Genomic DNA, 17357 nt, shown 5'->3' with positions numbered 1-17357 from the left:
CCCCTCTTCCATTGACGATACATAAAATTGTTGTTTGTGCCCCGCTCGGCATCTTGTTCCGCATACAATATCAGCGATCATCACACCACTGCTTCAAGTGCGGCATACCAATGGTATTTTATGGGATCAAACTGTTTAATCCTAAAAGTATGCAATAGAAATCGTAGCCGTATTTTATCTCAACAGAGCAATGAAACATCGTAAACTGTAATGATCATTCGGCTACATAAAATCACAACAAAACTTTTTTGTTAAGTAACATCGTTAGAACTTTATTATGTATGATACACATCGTAAAGGTATAAATTTATCCTCAAAAATAAAAAAATCAAATATTATGACAAAAGACAAAAAAGAACATGGACATATTCTATCCCATTGTGACGAAGGTTTACTTTTTATCATAAGGCACAAAACATATGGCTACTTAAGAAAGTAATAATGTATATAAGCTATCGCGACTAGAAACGAATAATGGCGGATTATGAAAAATGCAAAAATATATACTATTGCCTAAAGCTCTGTGCACACAAAACACCATTTGTCGCCGACAGACGATTTCTATTCGCCGATTCCCGATAACGGCTTCAACAAACAATCTCAATCTGATTAAAACACAGATCCTATTTCGTTTTACTTGTCTTTACTACACTAGGATCAGGAAGAGTTGTTATATAACCCGCGTTCTGGTTGATGTGAGGGATTAGCCAAATAAACGGTCTGCAGCAGAGAGTTCTTGGCGTGCGAGGCACGGAACTGTGGGTGTCCCACTAGGAACATCAACGCTGGTTAATCAAATTCTGACTCATAGGGTCAAAAGCCGCTCGTATAACCCCTGAAGCGATCTCTCACTACAACTTGCAAGATCTTAATGTGGTAGAGGGCATCGAAAGTATAAAAAAAAAAACGAAACGAAATATAGATCTGTATTTTAATCAGATTGCAAACAATCTCCGCTGTAACCATGGCACAACCATGGTTGTATAATTAATTGACTGCTGACCAATGATTATCTGTTGGTGAGAGAAAATCGACGACAAATAACCCTTTGTGTGAGCAGACCTCTGTTAATTAGAATTTAAATATTCAATATCCATTTAAGGCACGGTCATTATCATTCAAAAATTAACTGAGTCACTTAATTAGCTACCGGATTCCCTCAATTTCTCTCACAAGTCCCATAGGCTTTAACTTTAAAAGATCCACGGAGATAAACTGATTATTTGAAACATTTTGGACTGATATTGCTTTCACAATATTGTAAGTGATTCCTATAGTGCTAAAATGATGCATCGGGACTTTAAACGCACGAGCGCAAGCCAAACAGATTCAAACCACAAATGCCTCAGTAAATACTGAATAGATTTAACTCAAATAAATGCAATAATTCATAATCATTATTATGTCCCTTTATATAAAATGGAAAAACAAAAGAGAACCTCTTAAAATAGCTAGCCCTCTTTGATCTGGATCAAAATAGAATTGTCGATTTTACTGAACTTCATGTCTTGATTATATTGTAGATGACAATCCCCCTTGTTCAGATTTTATTTTACCTAAATGAAAGTGCCCTTAATATTGCCTGTCTTCATAAGCCCAGTCGGTGCAGAAAAGTAGGACGTTAAACACCATTTCATTCCTTTACTATTTTATAAATAAAGTATATAATAAATATATAATCTATTTATGTGACTCTAGTGCTCAATCAAACACACCATTGTTTCTGTGAGTATTACAGTCTAAAATATATATATATATAACACAGGCCTCTTATATAAAAGTGTAGATGGTTTACCACTGTATCCTAGTTTACAGCCCCTCCCCCACCTCCTTTTATCCCCAGGACCACAGGACCCACTAATACCGGAGGAATACTATTATTATTAGATGTGATAAAATAACATGAAACTGATGAGACTAGAAATGTTACGCATTTCTATATAAGTACGTTCCAAGTGTTTATCAAGATGTCAAAAAACAAAAACAGATATAAAATGAGCAAAGACTAAAACAGCCACGTGGAATGCTAAAGATAGAATATTAAGTAATGTAGCCAGGGCTTGAGTTAAGATCTGGAATAGATCTGAATATGGAATGTACGAATCTCCATTGGTTGAAGAATTATATTAAAAGGTGCATCCAGATGTAAAGTACTTTGTTCTGAACCTGAAAAGAGAAATTACCACATAGTCAACTTGGGATATTCTATTGTACGAAATACATTTATCGGATTTCGGTGTAAATGAATTTAATTTAAGTCATTTGGAAAGTTAACAGTCACCTCCACCCTAGAGAATTCATTCTAACAAAGGTTTCACAAGTTTTCATTGTCTTTCATATAAAGTGCAGGAGGACCGCAAAACACACTTGTAAAAATTTCATGGGCTAAGGGGGCCTTTTAGTGCCACTAAAATGAAAAAAAGGTACTCAACCAAACCATGACACCAGGATGGCCAGATACCTACTATTCGTGTTGATCGTTACTAAGATTTAGACTGGAAATCGGTTCCAGTCGTGACTCTTATTTTATGACCATAAGGAAAGTATTCAATTCTAAAGACATAACTAAAATATTGTCAAAATTTATTTTAAAACAATGTACCTATTTGTTCTGGCGTTAATAAGCCATCATCGGTTTTCCATTGCATACGTTTTACTTCGTTTGCCTTGAAATTAGCACCCAGACTAAGTTCACTTATAGCTATTATGTCAAAAGATTCAAAAAGATTCTGAAAGAAATAGAAATATAGTCATTAACAACGATTGCTCCTCAATGTGAAGTCAAATAACAGGTTTATTATTATCATAATGTACATCAGATAACATGTGTTTGTTCAGTTTCCAGTTTTATCAATGTTGCACCATGCAATATGTATTTGAAGTGGGAATATCGAGGGATTTCGGTTGGAAAACCACATACAAAAGCTACATTGGACAACTATTCATAGGCCGGAAAAGCATGAAGACGGGTTTGCCGAAGTCTTCATTTTCAAAATTTTCTGAAATAAGCTTTCGTAGTTCTGGGTCGACCTTTAGGGAATTATTTCAGCCCACCAAAATTCGTCGACTCGTACACCTATGTATATTGTCTTGTATCTTTCCTGATTAGGCCACGTGATCATACACGTAGTGCTCACATACGAATGCACACCATATCTAATCAATATCTGCCAGTGAAAGTAGAGATGGTTTACTTGTTGAGCGCTCGAACAGGGGCAAACAAAGATTTTCTCACGCGCGAAGGCGGAAATATTCCTGCTTCAGCACTTATGCGGAAAGATGACAAAAATCTCATGACATTGTACACGACATATTAAATTTAAAATAGAGAGAGAGAAATGGGTTTAACGTCCACTCGACACAAACTAGGTCATTTCGGGACTAACATATGGTTTAATTTTATTTCAATAATTCGCTTGCGCGTAGGGGTCTTTAGCAGTGGAAGGAAACCGGAGGACCAGGAGAACCGGGGATTCGAAACCACGCCAGTTGACTCAATTACAGGCTTTATGATACAGCGCACACGTGCTAACCATTCGGCCATCCAACCCCCCTGACATATTTAAAATAATAAAGACGTATTAATACATACCTCTAATTGTAATGACGCTGATTGTGAATATAATTTATGTTCATTTACTTCATATAAATGTTCTATTCTTAACAGATATATTTCACGTTCACCTTTTTTAGTTTGATCTAATGTTAATACATGTAAATTAGGTGGAATAACATTACGTAAGCCAGACCACTGTAAATATAAAGAGTAGAATTACGTTTATTATTGTTTTAAATCAACACAAATTATCGACTATTTGTAAAGTTGGTAGGGTGCTTTAAATTCTCGATCTAAATGTAACTCCACAAATAGGTTTAAAAATATACATTAAACACTAAAATGGCCGACAAAAAGTTTCACCGTTCACAAGTGGTGTTAGATTTGTTTAAACCCGACACTCGCATAGATTCAGATAGTTTTACAGGATCGCAGAGATTCAGATAGTGTACAGTAGAGGTGCAGATAGTTGTACAGTACCACATAGATTCAGATACTTGTACAATACCACAGAGATTCAGATAGTTGTACAGTACCATAGAGATTCAGATAGTGGTACAGTACCACAGAGATTTAGATAGCTGTACAATACCACAGAGATTCAGATAGTTGTACAGTATCACAGAGATTCAGATACGTGTAGTTTGCAGTACCAAGGAGATTCGGGTGGCTTTACATAAGTGGGATACAACTCTCTAAGAATCATGATACAGAATTTACGTGCGTTTGAGCAACTAAAATATATCTGGCACGGCTCCTTTAAAGAAAACATATTTGGTATGCAACTGCTGATGGAAATCTTTTGGTAAAAATGGAGGCAATTAATAAGAATAACGTGACACCTAAAGAAAAAAAATATAAGAATACAGCAGGTGCATTTCAATTAGATACTGACACTAATAACGGCTGTGTTCCGGAAGCTAGAAGCTAGAAGATTTTTCAAGTAAGGTTTGCAACTTGAGAATAAATCGGACGGATGTCATGTTGAAAGAGTTAGAGGCAACTTGTAACTTGGTTCTCAAATAACAAAGACACATTCTATGGTTGTAAGTTTGATACAATGTAGAATTAATTGCCTACCTTTGTATTATAAAGATTTGTCCATTCACTGTAACTTTTGGTAGTTTGCATAAAACTCAGGGTTGGAGGCAAATGTAATTCTAGAGCCATATCACGAGCCATCTTGGCAGAGTTTTCTTTAGTGTCGACAAATAGGTAATGTTTACCTGAAACAGAAAAAAACCCATTCACTAGTGTGTTTTGTCCGCTCTTTTTCTTATTGTCATTTTATTTTCATTTTGAGATATCTGTGTACATTATGTATCGTGTCCGCAGGTTTGTCTTGTGTATTTTGTGTGGCGCGGTCCCCCTGCACTTACAAAAAACTGTCTCCTGTTACATGAAATACGTCAGAAGAAAATTTCCCCCGGATCAACCAACTCCCTCTCTCCTGTTGAAATATGACACGAGTTTTTGTATGTGTACTTCGTTTCTACAGAGATGGAAATGAAATGGAATGATGGGTTTTACGTCCCACCGGGCTTAAGAAGATGGGTACACGGGTGGGCGTTTATTTCATACCGTACGAACGAATGGAAGACTTTCCTTGTGAGACTTGAAGGCGGTATCCATCGCCAGAGAGAATTGGTATTCTGCTCGGCTTACGTCACGATTCGTAATAGGTAGCAGAGAGTTTATTTCACTAATAATGGATCGATTACGTCATCCCAGAATCAATGATAAATAATAATAGGACAAGAGACAAAACTATCATATATCACCCTTATACCTTTATAAGTTATACCCTTATTATCTACATCTAGTTCATTCAGATTTTCAGACACGCCTAAACCATCATCTCTAAACAGTCGTCTGTGTACCTGTAAAAAAAACCCAACAATAATCCCTGTTCAAGTTTCACCAAAATCGGATGCAAATTTTGACGTCTAGAATGCCTGCAAGCTAAAAACGTGATTCTTCGTATAATCAGGGGCCATTATCCATGAAGTTACTGTCCGATACATGCCAATATCGAAAGGAACCGGGATCTTTGGGAGGTAAATCTATATTTCACGTTTCGTCAAAAATCGGATAAAAATTTTGACCTGTAGACTGTCCACAAACAAATTGTGGACGGACGGACGGACGACGGACTGGAGCGACGACAATATACGTCCAAATAAAAATATGGGCGTATAAAAAATGACCAACGACAATATACGTCCAAATAAAAATATGGGCGTATAAAAAAAATGACCAACAATTTATCTCAATGTCTGTGTGACCTTGTTTCGTGGGGATGTGCAGTACTTATAAGAAAATAGAAGATTTCTACTTCCGATATGTTTCCGTCGATTTCAAACGATGCATGAAAGGACAGGGAACACTAAATTATTACCATTTTAACTTAAACGTTATAGTTATCTGATAAGAGATGAAGTACAAAAAAAAAAGTAAACTAACCATTAATTCCATGGCGCCATCTTGTATACTGCCACCAGCTTGACACCTGTCAGTCATAAGTGTTATTCTAGTGTCACGACTATCATCTTGTATAAACATTCTACTTGTAATAGGATAGTAATTACCAGAAACAGGTTCTATAACATCTAGTTTCCATGTTTCTCTTTTATCTCTCCTGTAACACAAATAATTAAACATAATTTACTTGTCTAAATAAAGAAATAACTTACACAACTATGGAAGTCTATAACTCTCATTCGTAATTTCTACTTTTCGCCCCTTCAAAAAAAACAAAGTCGAAAAGTAGATGTATTAATTTCCTAATTTCTACTTTTCGAGTTGCATTTTGGCTTGGTATGCGTGTTGGCGCCTTCTTATTGACATAAATAAATACAAAAATATGACAAATTCGGCAAGACGGTATACAAGTCGAAAGTAAACAAGGCGGTATACAAGCCAAAATGAATTTGAAAATTAGAAATTAGGAAAAAACGAGGGGCTTTATTATTGTTGTGTATTATTTCTTAATTTCCTATTTTCGAGTCGATTTTGGCTTGTATATCGTGCTGTCGCCTCACATTTTCCTCACATTTTGTCGTAACTTCTACTTTTCGTCTTTTGTGTGCCGAAGTGGAGTAAAGTAGAAATTATGAATGGTTGTTATAGGCTTCCATACACAACTACATACAAGTGTCAATTCGCGCTTCAGGATATGTTTGTTTTTAAATGTCTATTTTAATCTCTGATACTTGGTTGTATCTCATTTCAATATCAATTCCTGCATAATAGTGGGATATATTACATAAGTAACCTGGTTCGTTAAGCCAGAACAACAAGCTAGATGTTTGACAACTCATTATCTTTGTCTGAAGAATCCTATTTATTACATATTTGTAGGTATCAAGAATGTTTTTATTTGATCAGGTTTATCCGTGTCTAAGTGGGAGCCGCGGTGACTCCGTGAGTAAGACTTTGGTCCGGTTTTCGATCCTGTGTTGGCCGAGAAAGGTCAACGGAATTTTTCGGCGTGGTTCCTCCTTGTCAGGACATAGGGCCTGGCAAGGGATAATCGTTCAGATTGGACGGACATCTGAGATCCCGTAGTATACATTGGCATGCACGTAAAATAACTCTTGACAGTTGGAATTCGAAATAAGAGTAGGACAAGTGCTACTGTGCGGGAAAAGTTTCCTTCATAGCACGCTGTATGGAATATGCACGTCTTCATTAGCCCGGATGGAGCAGAACAGTATAGGACGTTAAACCCCATTTCACTTCACTTCCGTTTCTATCTAGAAACTAAGTAATGATCTTTGCTAAAACCTATTTGTTTACACAAAGTAACACACCAGGGCCTGTTTCTCGAAATCTTAACACAAGATAAAATCCAATTTTAGTAGATACTTAAATTTTGATTGGCTAAGCACTTAAATCAATCTAATATTATCCAATCAAATTACTCAAATTTGGATTTAATCTTAGTTAAAATTTCGTGAAAAGGGCCCCAGACTAACGATCATTCCATGTTTTTGTAGTCACGGTCTATTTATAGATGACTATTGATAACACATTAAATGTATAACACTCACGTTCTTTTCAGCATTTCTCTACCATTTGAATCTGTGTAGAAATGGCCTTCCGATTTTATATCTGTTTTAAAATGTGAGATAACTTCTCGACCTTCATAACCTCTGTAAAATATTGTTAAAGATGCCATGAAAGAGGTAATATACTCCCTGATTATAATATTTACAAAACAACAAGTTTATCATTCCGCATAAGATAAGTATAACAAGCCTGCCTATACGGTAAGATTAAACTTGATTAGGATCTACAAAAAATCGTCGATTTCATTTGAATTTAGATGTTGATTTGTATTGTAGGATAACATCTGGTCTTCGTTGAAAATTATATCTCCGCAGTGAGATATAACCGATTTTGTATCGACACAATAAGCGTCAATAGGCATATGCCAAAAATCAGTATACACTTCCGCTTAATCGATCAAAACAAAAAGTAATCAATCATACTTCATCACTAATCTTAATGACACACCAGATCAACCACAATCAATACTTTATTTTCAAATAATTCAAGAAGCTCCTTTATAATCAACCGCGATTCCATACGGTCTTAATAAAAACTATAAAAATCATATTACTGGTTAGGTATAGGTCCAACTTGCCACTCTAATTCCACATATTTAGCTGTATCATAAAGTCGTATTATCTGTGTAACCCAGTCGCTGAATGCTTGACGTATTTCTTGTACATGTTCTCCCTTGAAAATAACAAATCTATCTTTATACGGGGCATCGGTTTTCTGTCCTATCCGAACGACTAGACATACGTGTCCAGAAGACCTGGGGACGGACTTGGAAAATCCCACGTCAGAATGTAAATCCGATTCACAACAAGTGAGGGGATAGGGGAAGGTGGACCGAGAGAGCGGGGCCAGACGCCCCCCTCCACATTTAAACAGACATAAATGGCTAATGCTGCATGGGCACCTGCAAATGTTTCAGAACACTGCTGAATAGGGGTCCAGGGAAGGGAGACCTGAGGGTCAGTTCCTTGTCTTACACCCCTTAAAACATCTAGTTTCTTTTTTAATCCATACATGTTGAAAAGTAACAAAGTAAAACATTTACTAAACAGCCCAATTAGAAAACCGAATGCTCCTTTTCCCGTGATTATTTATAATTCGCATCGCACCGCTATTTTTCAGTTCACCCACGAACCCTACAAAAAAATCCTGGATCTATGCTTGCAGAATTCAAAAACCTTTACTTAAAAATCAAGTAAAGGATCGCACTATGGACCAGGAACTAATTCACCAAATCGATGCAGAATTGTTCAAAGAAGAAGCATGTCGATCGGACTTACATTGATGGAGCTTTAGGCTTTTTCGAAGAGCGCCACCCCAAGAAGAACAATATGAATAGCGGTAGTTCCTGGTCCAAAAACGATTTCCATGATAGTTTGTCACTGTTTTAATTCTAATTGTTTATTGAATGCATTAAAATCACATCTGTGATTGCGTGCATATTAGTCCCATGGGACAATTTTGGAAATCTCTTTACTTGGTCTACCGGTTTGAATGGATCTTCGTGAATAATTTGTCTCAAAACTAATCTCAATGTACAACTACCGCCGTCAATTTGAAAGAGATAAATGTAGAAATTGATTGTTAGGGCTATTCAATGTCATTGAAACAACAGTTTGTCCCGTAGAGGCCAATTTAATTATTAAAGACTTGCACAGACCGAGCAATATAGTCATTCGTCTGCGGTGAATTACACAGCTCGGCAGATAGTATAAACTTTTCGTTAGTTATGATGTGCATCCCCGACAAACCGCTGACGTTGATGTATCTATTTAAATATGTACTCTTTTATAATGGAGATGGTTTAAGACTGGCAGTCACGATGGCTTTGTGAGGTCCCGTGATTTCTCACTTTGGTTTCCCCTTGTCAGGGTGCAAGAAACTGTGTCCAGCAGTTCGGATGGGACGACAACTGGGGTCCCGTGTACACGTTGGCGTGCACTAAAGAAGACTTGAGGAAAAATAGGAAGAAACGCAATTGTCCGTGCAAAATTCCTCTCATAGCAGACTGCATGGCGTCTTCATTATCCCGGTTGGTGTAGAAAAGTAGGACGTTAAACCCTATTTCATGTTTAGTTTTGTATAAATTAACTGTTGGGCGCTTTAATAGACATTACCATGTAACTAAGAAGGCGGTGGGGGAATTCTTATGTATTAGGCCAGTATCCACCCCGACCCAATCTTTGGCGATAAATCGACAATCCGAACTTGGTTTGGTACCGTGTTTTGCTGGGAAGATATCCCCCACGTAATAAGAAATAGGCCTATCGAAAACAAATTATAATCATTAGGTAGTGCAGACCTGTACCAAGACTCTGCAATTGTCATATATATGTACCTTGAATAATTCAACTTTAACAGGATTCTGTCCTCTCACTTTAGTGGGATCTTTAAATTTTGGAATGAAGACGTAAGCGCCCGATGCTCTCATACCCATATCACCAATATAGTAATAAAAATCTTGTTCCATTTTGACTTCCATACCATTTTTTATATTCTGTACTGATTTGAGTATACCATCTGTACCAAAGCTAACCTTTATATGCTGTACAAAAAATAAACAATGAAGAAGAAAAAATATGATTATCTGCGATATGGGCATTAGTAGATATATAATCTTCTGGATAACAGCACCTGTTGTTTTAAGCGAGGAAATGTCAAAACGAAGCTAGACTGTACAGTAGAGCTAGTCACATCATAATACCAGTAGCAATATGTTATTTAAGTGACCTTTCAACAGGACATATCAGAGCTGCCTGGACTTAAAAGTCATTAAATATAAACTATTTTAAAATCATTACACCAGCCCAATTACCTCATTTTGAATAGTAAATTCTTCTCCATTCATAGTTTTAAGGGGTTTTGCCCTTTCTCCTTCTGTAAATATAAATTGTGGACTAAAATGTGCAAATAAATTTAATATGAACCTAATAAAATCAGTTAATTCAAAACAGGCTATTTTAAATTAATGAGAAGCACGAGTCCTAAAACTGGAATAAAGGGGGGTGTTAATCGTCCACTAAATAAAAACTAGGTTATTTCGGGACTGACACAGTGGGTTTTTTCACATTGAGAGGAAACAAGATTGGGCAGGCAACTCTACTCCTTGCCATGTATATGCACAATGCCGAATTCTAGACCATTTACATCCACAGCAGACTTTATCAACGTTTGACCCTTGTACTTCAAAAATTTCCCTCATAGACCTCTGCATGGTGTATGCTCATCTTCATTAGCCAAATTGGAACAGAAAAGTAGAACGTTAAACCCCATCTCATTTCTAATGTTGGCACGCTGCAATCAGCCATTATAAAGGCATTTCGTATCGTTCATAAAATTCACGAATTCTTACCTGTAGTACTTTTGACATAGAAACTACCGTAACCTAGGGGAGATAATTTAGCCGGGAACACCAGTTCATATTCTGCTTTAGATTTTCTACCAGGAAGGGTTTTAGTTTTATCATCAACAGGAAGTATCTGGTAATATAAGAACACAAATTGTTCCAATAACAGACGTTATACACAACACTTTGGAATTGCTTTAAATGAACGCCGTCATTCACTTCGAAAGCCTTAGATAAAACAGAAACCATGCACCTTATAACAGATTTTTAGCTCCATGGAAAAACTATTATTTTCACATCCAGGTATAATCTTTTCCCAATTTTTTCAGCGTTTTTTGTCCAAACAGCTTAAAAGATTATATCGACTGCCCAAATCTGACAACACTCTTATACAATTACAGTCTGATTAAAATACAGATTAATATTCCGTTTCGTTTTTATACTTTCTTTAGTCTCCACTACATGAAGATATGATCGGTTGTGGTGGAAGGTAGCATCAGGTGCGGCTTTTGACTCTATGTGTTCAGTCATTGGATTAACCAATCAGCGTCGATGTTTTGCTTTGATTTGTTTTCTATCTCTTCGATTGTCTACCTACAGTTCCACGCTCCTCACGCAAAGAACTCGACCCAACAGAACATTTGATTGGCTAATATCTTACATCAACCAGAACGCGGGATATTTAACAACTCTTCCAGATACCGGTGCAGTGAAGACAAACAAAACGAAATTCTGAACTATAAAAAACGAAACGAAATAGGTTCGGTAGTAGCACAATTAAAATTACGAAATGAAATGTTTTTGAATGTTATAATTAATTTGAAACTTACATCTAGTTTAAGTTGTTGAGAGTTAGGATCTGTAACTGTATATGATGTAGAAGAGACGGGTAAACGTACCCAATAATTCACATGACGGGATAAAGGATTGTATAGGTTCACAACAAACTGAAATAGCATATTACATATTACAGCTGGTATCAGGTGTGTGTGTGAGTGTGTCTGTGTGTTGGGTGGGGGAGGGGGTATACTATGAAACTAATGAAGCTTAAGCTTTCAGGGTCCCTAATCCTAGTGAGTCCCCAGACGCGACTTCTGTCCACATTACTTAACAATTGAAGGTGTACTGCGTGGGTCGTTGCTACACAGAATCGGGAACTGTATTATCACAAGATGTATTGGTATTATCCCAGGTAGACTGAGGACGAGTGTGGGGTTTTGGAGAAGATAGCGTTGGTAAGTAAGACTTCGTTGGAGGGGGGAGGGGGGAGAGTAGTTTAAGCTTCAGGTCCGAAACTTCCAAAATGTGTTACTCATGACAAATAAGAAGTATATATAATCAAGTGTTCTGAAAAACAAAGTAGGTATATACTACTAGACTCTTCTCAAAAAGTGAAACAATGATTTACTCTTTTTATCTGTTACAAAAAGATGTCGATACCAACCCGTGATTATTATGATAAGCTATATACCTGTTGTGAGTTTTCTGTTGATGAACATTCTGATATATTCAGATTATAACAAAATTCTTGTTGTGGTGGTTTAACACTGGTCTGTGGTAACATTATTTTATAAGCCTCATCTATCACAGACTGCAATGCAAAATTGTCCAATACACCACCCATGAATCTATGGATTTCTAAAACTAGAACTGCAGTGCAGTGCTGACAGATTTCACAGTTTAAGATTTAAAAGATGCTATAAAAAATGAAAGAAAACATGACGCAAGACTTAACATATCTTAAATCAAAATAGCTAGACACTTTAAAGTTGGATTCTCATTATAAAGCTAAATGTTATGTACCATTGAGTCCATCTTGAAGAAACACGTTTATCTGAAAAAGAAATCCCTCTTCTATGCAAATACAAACACATACAAATTTATTTCCTTGGATAATGCACCTTTTGACATTGAGCAAAACTCAAAATAAAAAATGTCTTTACCTGACACTGTACTTCACCTTCACTCAGTAAATGATTATAATCATTAGCAACATGTTCCTTTTCTGTACCTCTATAATAATGTTATAATTATTACTACAAATATCAAAACATGTTCTGTACCTCTATAATAATGTTATAATTATTACTACAAATATCAAAACATGTTCTGTACCTCTATAATAATGTTATAATCATAACTACAAATATCAAAAAATGTATCGCTCTAATTTTATAATTATTACTTAAAGTATCCAAACATGTTCTTTATTATGCACTAAAATGTTATAATTATTACTAAAAATATCAAAACATGCTCCTTATTATGCACTATAAATTAAAACTAACACATTTGATAACGTAATTGTAAAGCTCACAATAAATTTTGCTGCGTTGTGTATGATGAAACCCGACTTACCCATCCATGTCTTTGCTTATCATTGTTATTGCTTTATTTATGTCTAAGGGAATATTAAACATATTTCATGGATATATTCGTTCTAAATTTAGCTGAAATTCATCAGCAAGCAATCTAATTAAAATATAGATCTATATTTCGTTTCGTTTTTTATACTTTCGATGGCCTATACTACATGTAGATCTAACAAGTTATAGTGGGGGTTCACGTTCTATGACGGCAGGTACCAAGCAAGCGACATTTGACCCGATTACGTCAGTCATTCGATTAACCAATTAGCGACCGCCATGTATTTTTTATCTACTTTTGCTTAGTTTTGATTTCTATTGCCGCTAATGTCTACCCACAGTTCCGCGCAAAAAAGGTCAAACGCTCTAATCGACAGACCATTTGATTGGCTGACCCCTCATTTCAAGCAGAACACGAGTTAAATAACAACGCTTCCAGATCCAAGTGTAGTAAAGACAAGTAAAATCGAAATTTTGAACTATAAAAACGAAATGAAATTGGATCTGTGTTTTAATCAGATTGATCAGCAAGTTTAGTAGAGGTTTTTAATTGGGTCTAAATTTCTTTAGGGACCAAGCATCTTCAATAGAAGGCTTGATCTCGCTTTAAATCCATACATTTTATCACGGTCTTCCCGTAATACCCTACATTTTTCGGCACTAATTTCGATTGGTTCCTTTCCCAGCTGGGGACCTCTCTGATTCCTCGATAGAAAATATCATCGCGAATACCAAGTCACTCACTTTCCTACTGAAATGTCTAGCTGTGATAATCGAGTTGCAAAGTTCAAGGTTCGTTCAAGGTCAAGGTTGCTGGAGCTTTCCGTTTTACGGCTATGATTTTGCTATGACCCACTTCACATCATAGTCCAAACCTTTCTAATTTACTTTTTTTTCTTCCATTATGCTAGTAAGGCTGCTTTTCTTTGGTTTTCCGTGGGTTTTCCTATTCCTTTACGTGTTTGTATCACGTGTCTTTGGTAAAAGGAGATAACTACCTAAAAGTTTGTGAATTTCACACCAACTAATAGGAACGGAATATGGGGGACCAAGGAACTTTATTTGAACAATCTGGAAGTCCGTCAATTAGTTTAGAAGATCAAACATATACACACTTGCCTATTGCATCGAGCAGCTTTAATTTGTCGAAATTTGAATTGCCGCAATCTAAACAATATCCATAACTATTTTTATCCAAATCCTTCAAGTAATTTTAGAGAAGAAATCAAGTTTGGGGGGATTAAGAGTGTTTTCGATAATTGGTAAAGTCGTTTTTAAGGGAGGTCTATATTTCCGACTTTAAGTGAAGATGTCTCAATTAATTTGAATTGATTTCAATTAAATTGCTGTTATAAGTATGGTAAACACTGACTTTTAAGTGCATAATATTGTTCTGGTCATTTTAGGTGCTCTTTAAATGTGTCTCTCTTTCGTGCCCCATCTAGCTACACATCTATTGTTAATTTTAACAAACCTTTATCTTTATCAGCTAAGAACAATTCCTACCAAATTTGAAAATTCTGAAGAATTGTTGTTTTTTTTAAATATTAGGCTTGTCTTAATTTACACCTTGAACAAATCTGAATCAACAACACTTCCAACTTACCTACGCGATTCTTAGAAATACATCAAACGTTATAGAAGTGAATTGTTAACTCCGAGTAGACATACAAGCGACGGACAACAGTGGAGTGAAAAGCTTAGAACTTACGTGATTGCATCGTGATGCTGCAAAATTCCTTGTGCTCTCTCTATAAATAAGAATAAATCACACTATTTAGCCAAGGCATACAGTCATTGACATATAAACTTCAATATCAACATCGCAAAGTTTATGTTTGCTATTGTGTTTAAGGTTAAACACATATTTGTATGTAATTGATCTACTTTAGATTCAATATCAATGGTATTAATTTTCCCTATAATAATAATCGGTTGGCTAATAACACTTTATTGTTAGTGATATAATTGTAGATGAAATGTATATTTTGTTCTAAATTAGCTGCTTTCCAATAGTTGTCCTTACAATTAAATAAGGGCATCTATCCATATTGCACTGTTATTAGTATAAACAATATATTTATTAGTTTATTACAAGAAAATAAATCATAAAACGAGAAAAAAATCAAATTGTGAAAAAAATTTTTTATGGCAAAAGTGGTCTGCCCTTGGAATGTGAGAAAAACATTGGCGACGGCTTAATGCCAAAGTATATTGTAAAGTCATATTAAAGATACATTATGTAAGATTTAGATAAAGAGCTAGCTAGTCTTGCCTTAATAGTTCGAAAATAGACAATGTAAAATGAATAATTTGCAAATTTCATTCAAATTACTCTATTGCGAGTGAGGTGTTGGTCTTTGAAGGTTTGACAAGACGTGTGCAATAATTTCAACCACCGCACTGGTTCTTCGAAGCTAAGTCTCGCTCCTCCATTTTTAGCTTAAATCATTAAATCAAAAGATCGCTGAACTGTTCTAATCTATTTAATATCGGTGAAATCCGATGCCATCGAGAGTTGATTATGGCCTGGATAAGTTAATTAATGTCAAATTAATAATTTAGAAAACATTTCAGGCCCAAAGAAAGACCTGCAATAGGCAGATTTAGCTCTTGCATAATGTATGTTTAATGTTTCGGTTACAAGTGTCGTGTGTAATGTATTCATCTAGAACACCTGCTGGAGGTCATATTGTTATTCAGATCTGAATAGAGATAAAGGCACAGGTATAACCTATATTAAACCCCTGTCCCTGCATATAGTGAACCATAAGTAATATCGATAGGACCATCGTCTTACAGCCGATAACCTTAGACTGTATTTTTCTGTTCCTTTGTTACAATGTGCAACCTACATCGCTAATTCAATTGCAATAAATCGATCAATTTTAATGATTTTCAAAGCAGAGTTGTTTTTTTAAATCCAAATTTATGATCGTCATTTGTCGAAAGTTTACAATATAAATATCCAAAAATGGTTCAATCCCGTTCCGTATTTACTCAGATATAACGAAGTAAAGTAAAAATTTGTCAATATTTGACATCCTCCTCACTGTGCCACATATTGCCGATGATGTGACTTTGGTGAATGCGGAGGTTATAACGCTATTTCGCACCCTGTGGACAACCAATCTGTTTTTGGAATAATTAATCTTACTTACTTAAAACATTGACTTTATCAAATGCATTTGGCAGTCTATTGAAAACATTGAGCTCTTTACAGGTCTGAAATTACAGTTAAAAATATACATTTTATTTGGCGATGCAACATTAGCAGCTTTGTAATTAACCGACTTACAGAAGGCTGTCGTTCAAGGTGTGGTAGAGTGGTTTGACCTGGCTAAAACACATTATAAATAAACCGTCCCAGTATAATTCCACAAAATAGACTGGTTAATTATATTTCAACGAAAAAAAGTGGGTTTGTTCAGGCATGAACTCTTACAAGCTGCATATCTTCAGCTGAACTGCTTTGTTTATATGACATGTCCATCGACCATACACAGGGGCGTACATAACGATTTTGTTTGGGGGGTGTTTAGCGAAAATGCGACCGACTGATACCCGTACCCCTAGTACGAGTGACGCAATCAGGAACCGAGCACCACAGGTGCGAGTTTTGTAGGGGCCATGTGAAGTAGCGGATCTAGATAGGGGTGGGGGGGGTCCAAAGCTAGGGCGCCACCTCAGCCACAATCCCACCCCACAATGAATGTCAACAAAATACTGGCTATAACATTAAGCGTCCCGGTAGACCTTAGATGGTATTGTATAATTATATAGTTGTTTGCCGATCGTTGTCTCGCTGGAAAGCAGTTTTATTTAAGTTGACATAAAGTTTATGTCATATATGATTGTGCCTATAACACTGAGCAACCTGAGAAAATTTTGAAAAATTGAGTCAATATCTTGGCATTTGAGGTCATTGCTGGGAGAAATGTGAGTCAATTAGACAAAATCTCGAGATCTGCCCCTGTCAATTCCGCCTGTTTTGCAAGAGTTGACAGAACTTTTGTATAGT

General features: G+C 36.0%; 1 protein-coding gene across 2 annotated transcripts in view; it reads right to left on the bottom strand.

Annotated features, from left to right (window-relative positions):
* Nucleotides 1-244: 244 nt before the first annotated feature.
* Nucleotides 245-17357, bottom strand: part of LOC126812192 (lysosomal alpha-mannosidase) — a 51555-nt gene continuing 34442 nt past the window's right edge. For both annotated transcript variants that reach the window (XM_050538438.2, XM_050538439.2), the window contains exons 11-26: nt 16498-16561; nt 15048-15087; nt 12914-12983; nt 12442-12561; nt 11801-11917; nt 10977-11103; nt 10440-10501; nt 9963-10169; nt 8181-8299; nt 7609-7710; nt 6020-6194; nt 5346-5436; nt 4637-4782; nt 3593-3751; nt 2603-2729; nt 245-2166 (exon numbers count right to left, since the gene is read on the bottom strand). In XM_050538438.2, coding sequence (XP_050394395.1) covers nt 2066-2166; nt 2603-2729; nt 3593-3751; nt 4637-4782; nt 5346-5436; nt 6020-6194; nt 7609-7710; nt 8181-8299; nt 9963-10169; nt 10440-10501; nt 10977-11103; nt 11801-11917; nt 12442-12561; nt 12914-12983; nt 15048-15087; nt 16498-16561 — 1827 coding nt within the window. In that variant the 3' untranslated portion in view covers nt 245-2065. The remainder of the gene's footprint in view (nt 2167-2602; nt 2730-3592; nt 3752-4636; nt 4783-5345; nt 5437-6019; nt 6195-7608; nt 7711-8180; nt 8300-9962; nt 10170-10439; nt 10502-10976; nt 11104-11800; nt 11918-12441; nt 12562-12913; nt 12984-15047; nt 15088-16497; nt 16562-17357) is intronic.

Source organism: Patella vulgata, chromosome 2 (genome assembly GCF_932274485.2).
Source record: "Patella vulgata chromosome 2, xgPatVulg1.2, whole genome shotgun sequence".
Classification (NCBI taxonomy): Eukaryota; Metazoa; Mollusca; class Gastropoda; family Patellidae; genus Patella; species Patella vulgata.
Note: the sequence above shows the minus strand (reverse complement) of the source record. Positions and strands in the feature narration are given on the sequence as shown.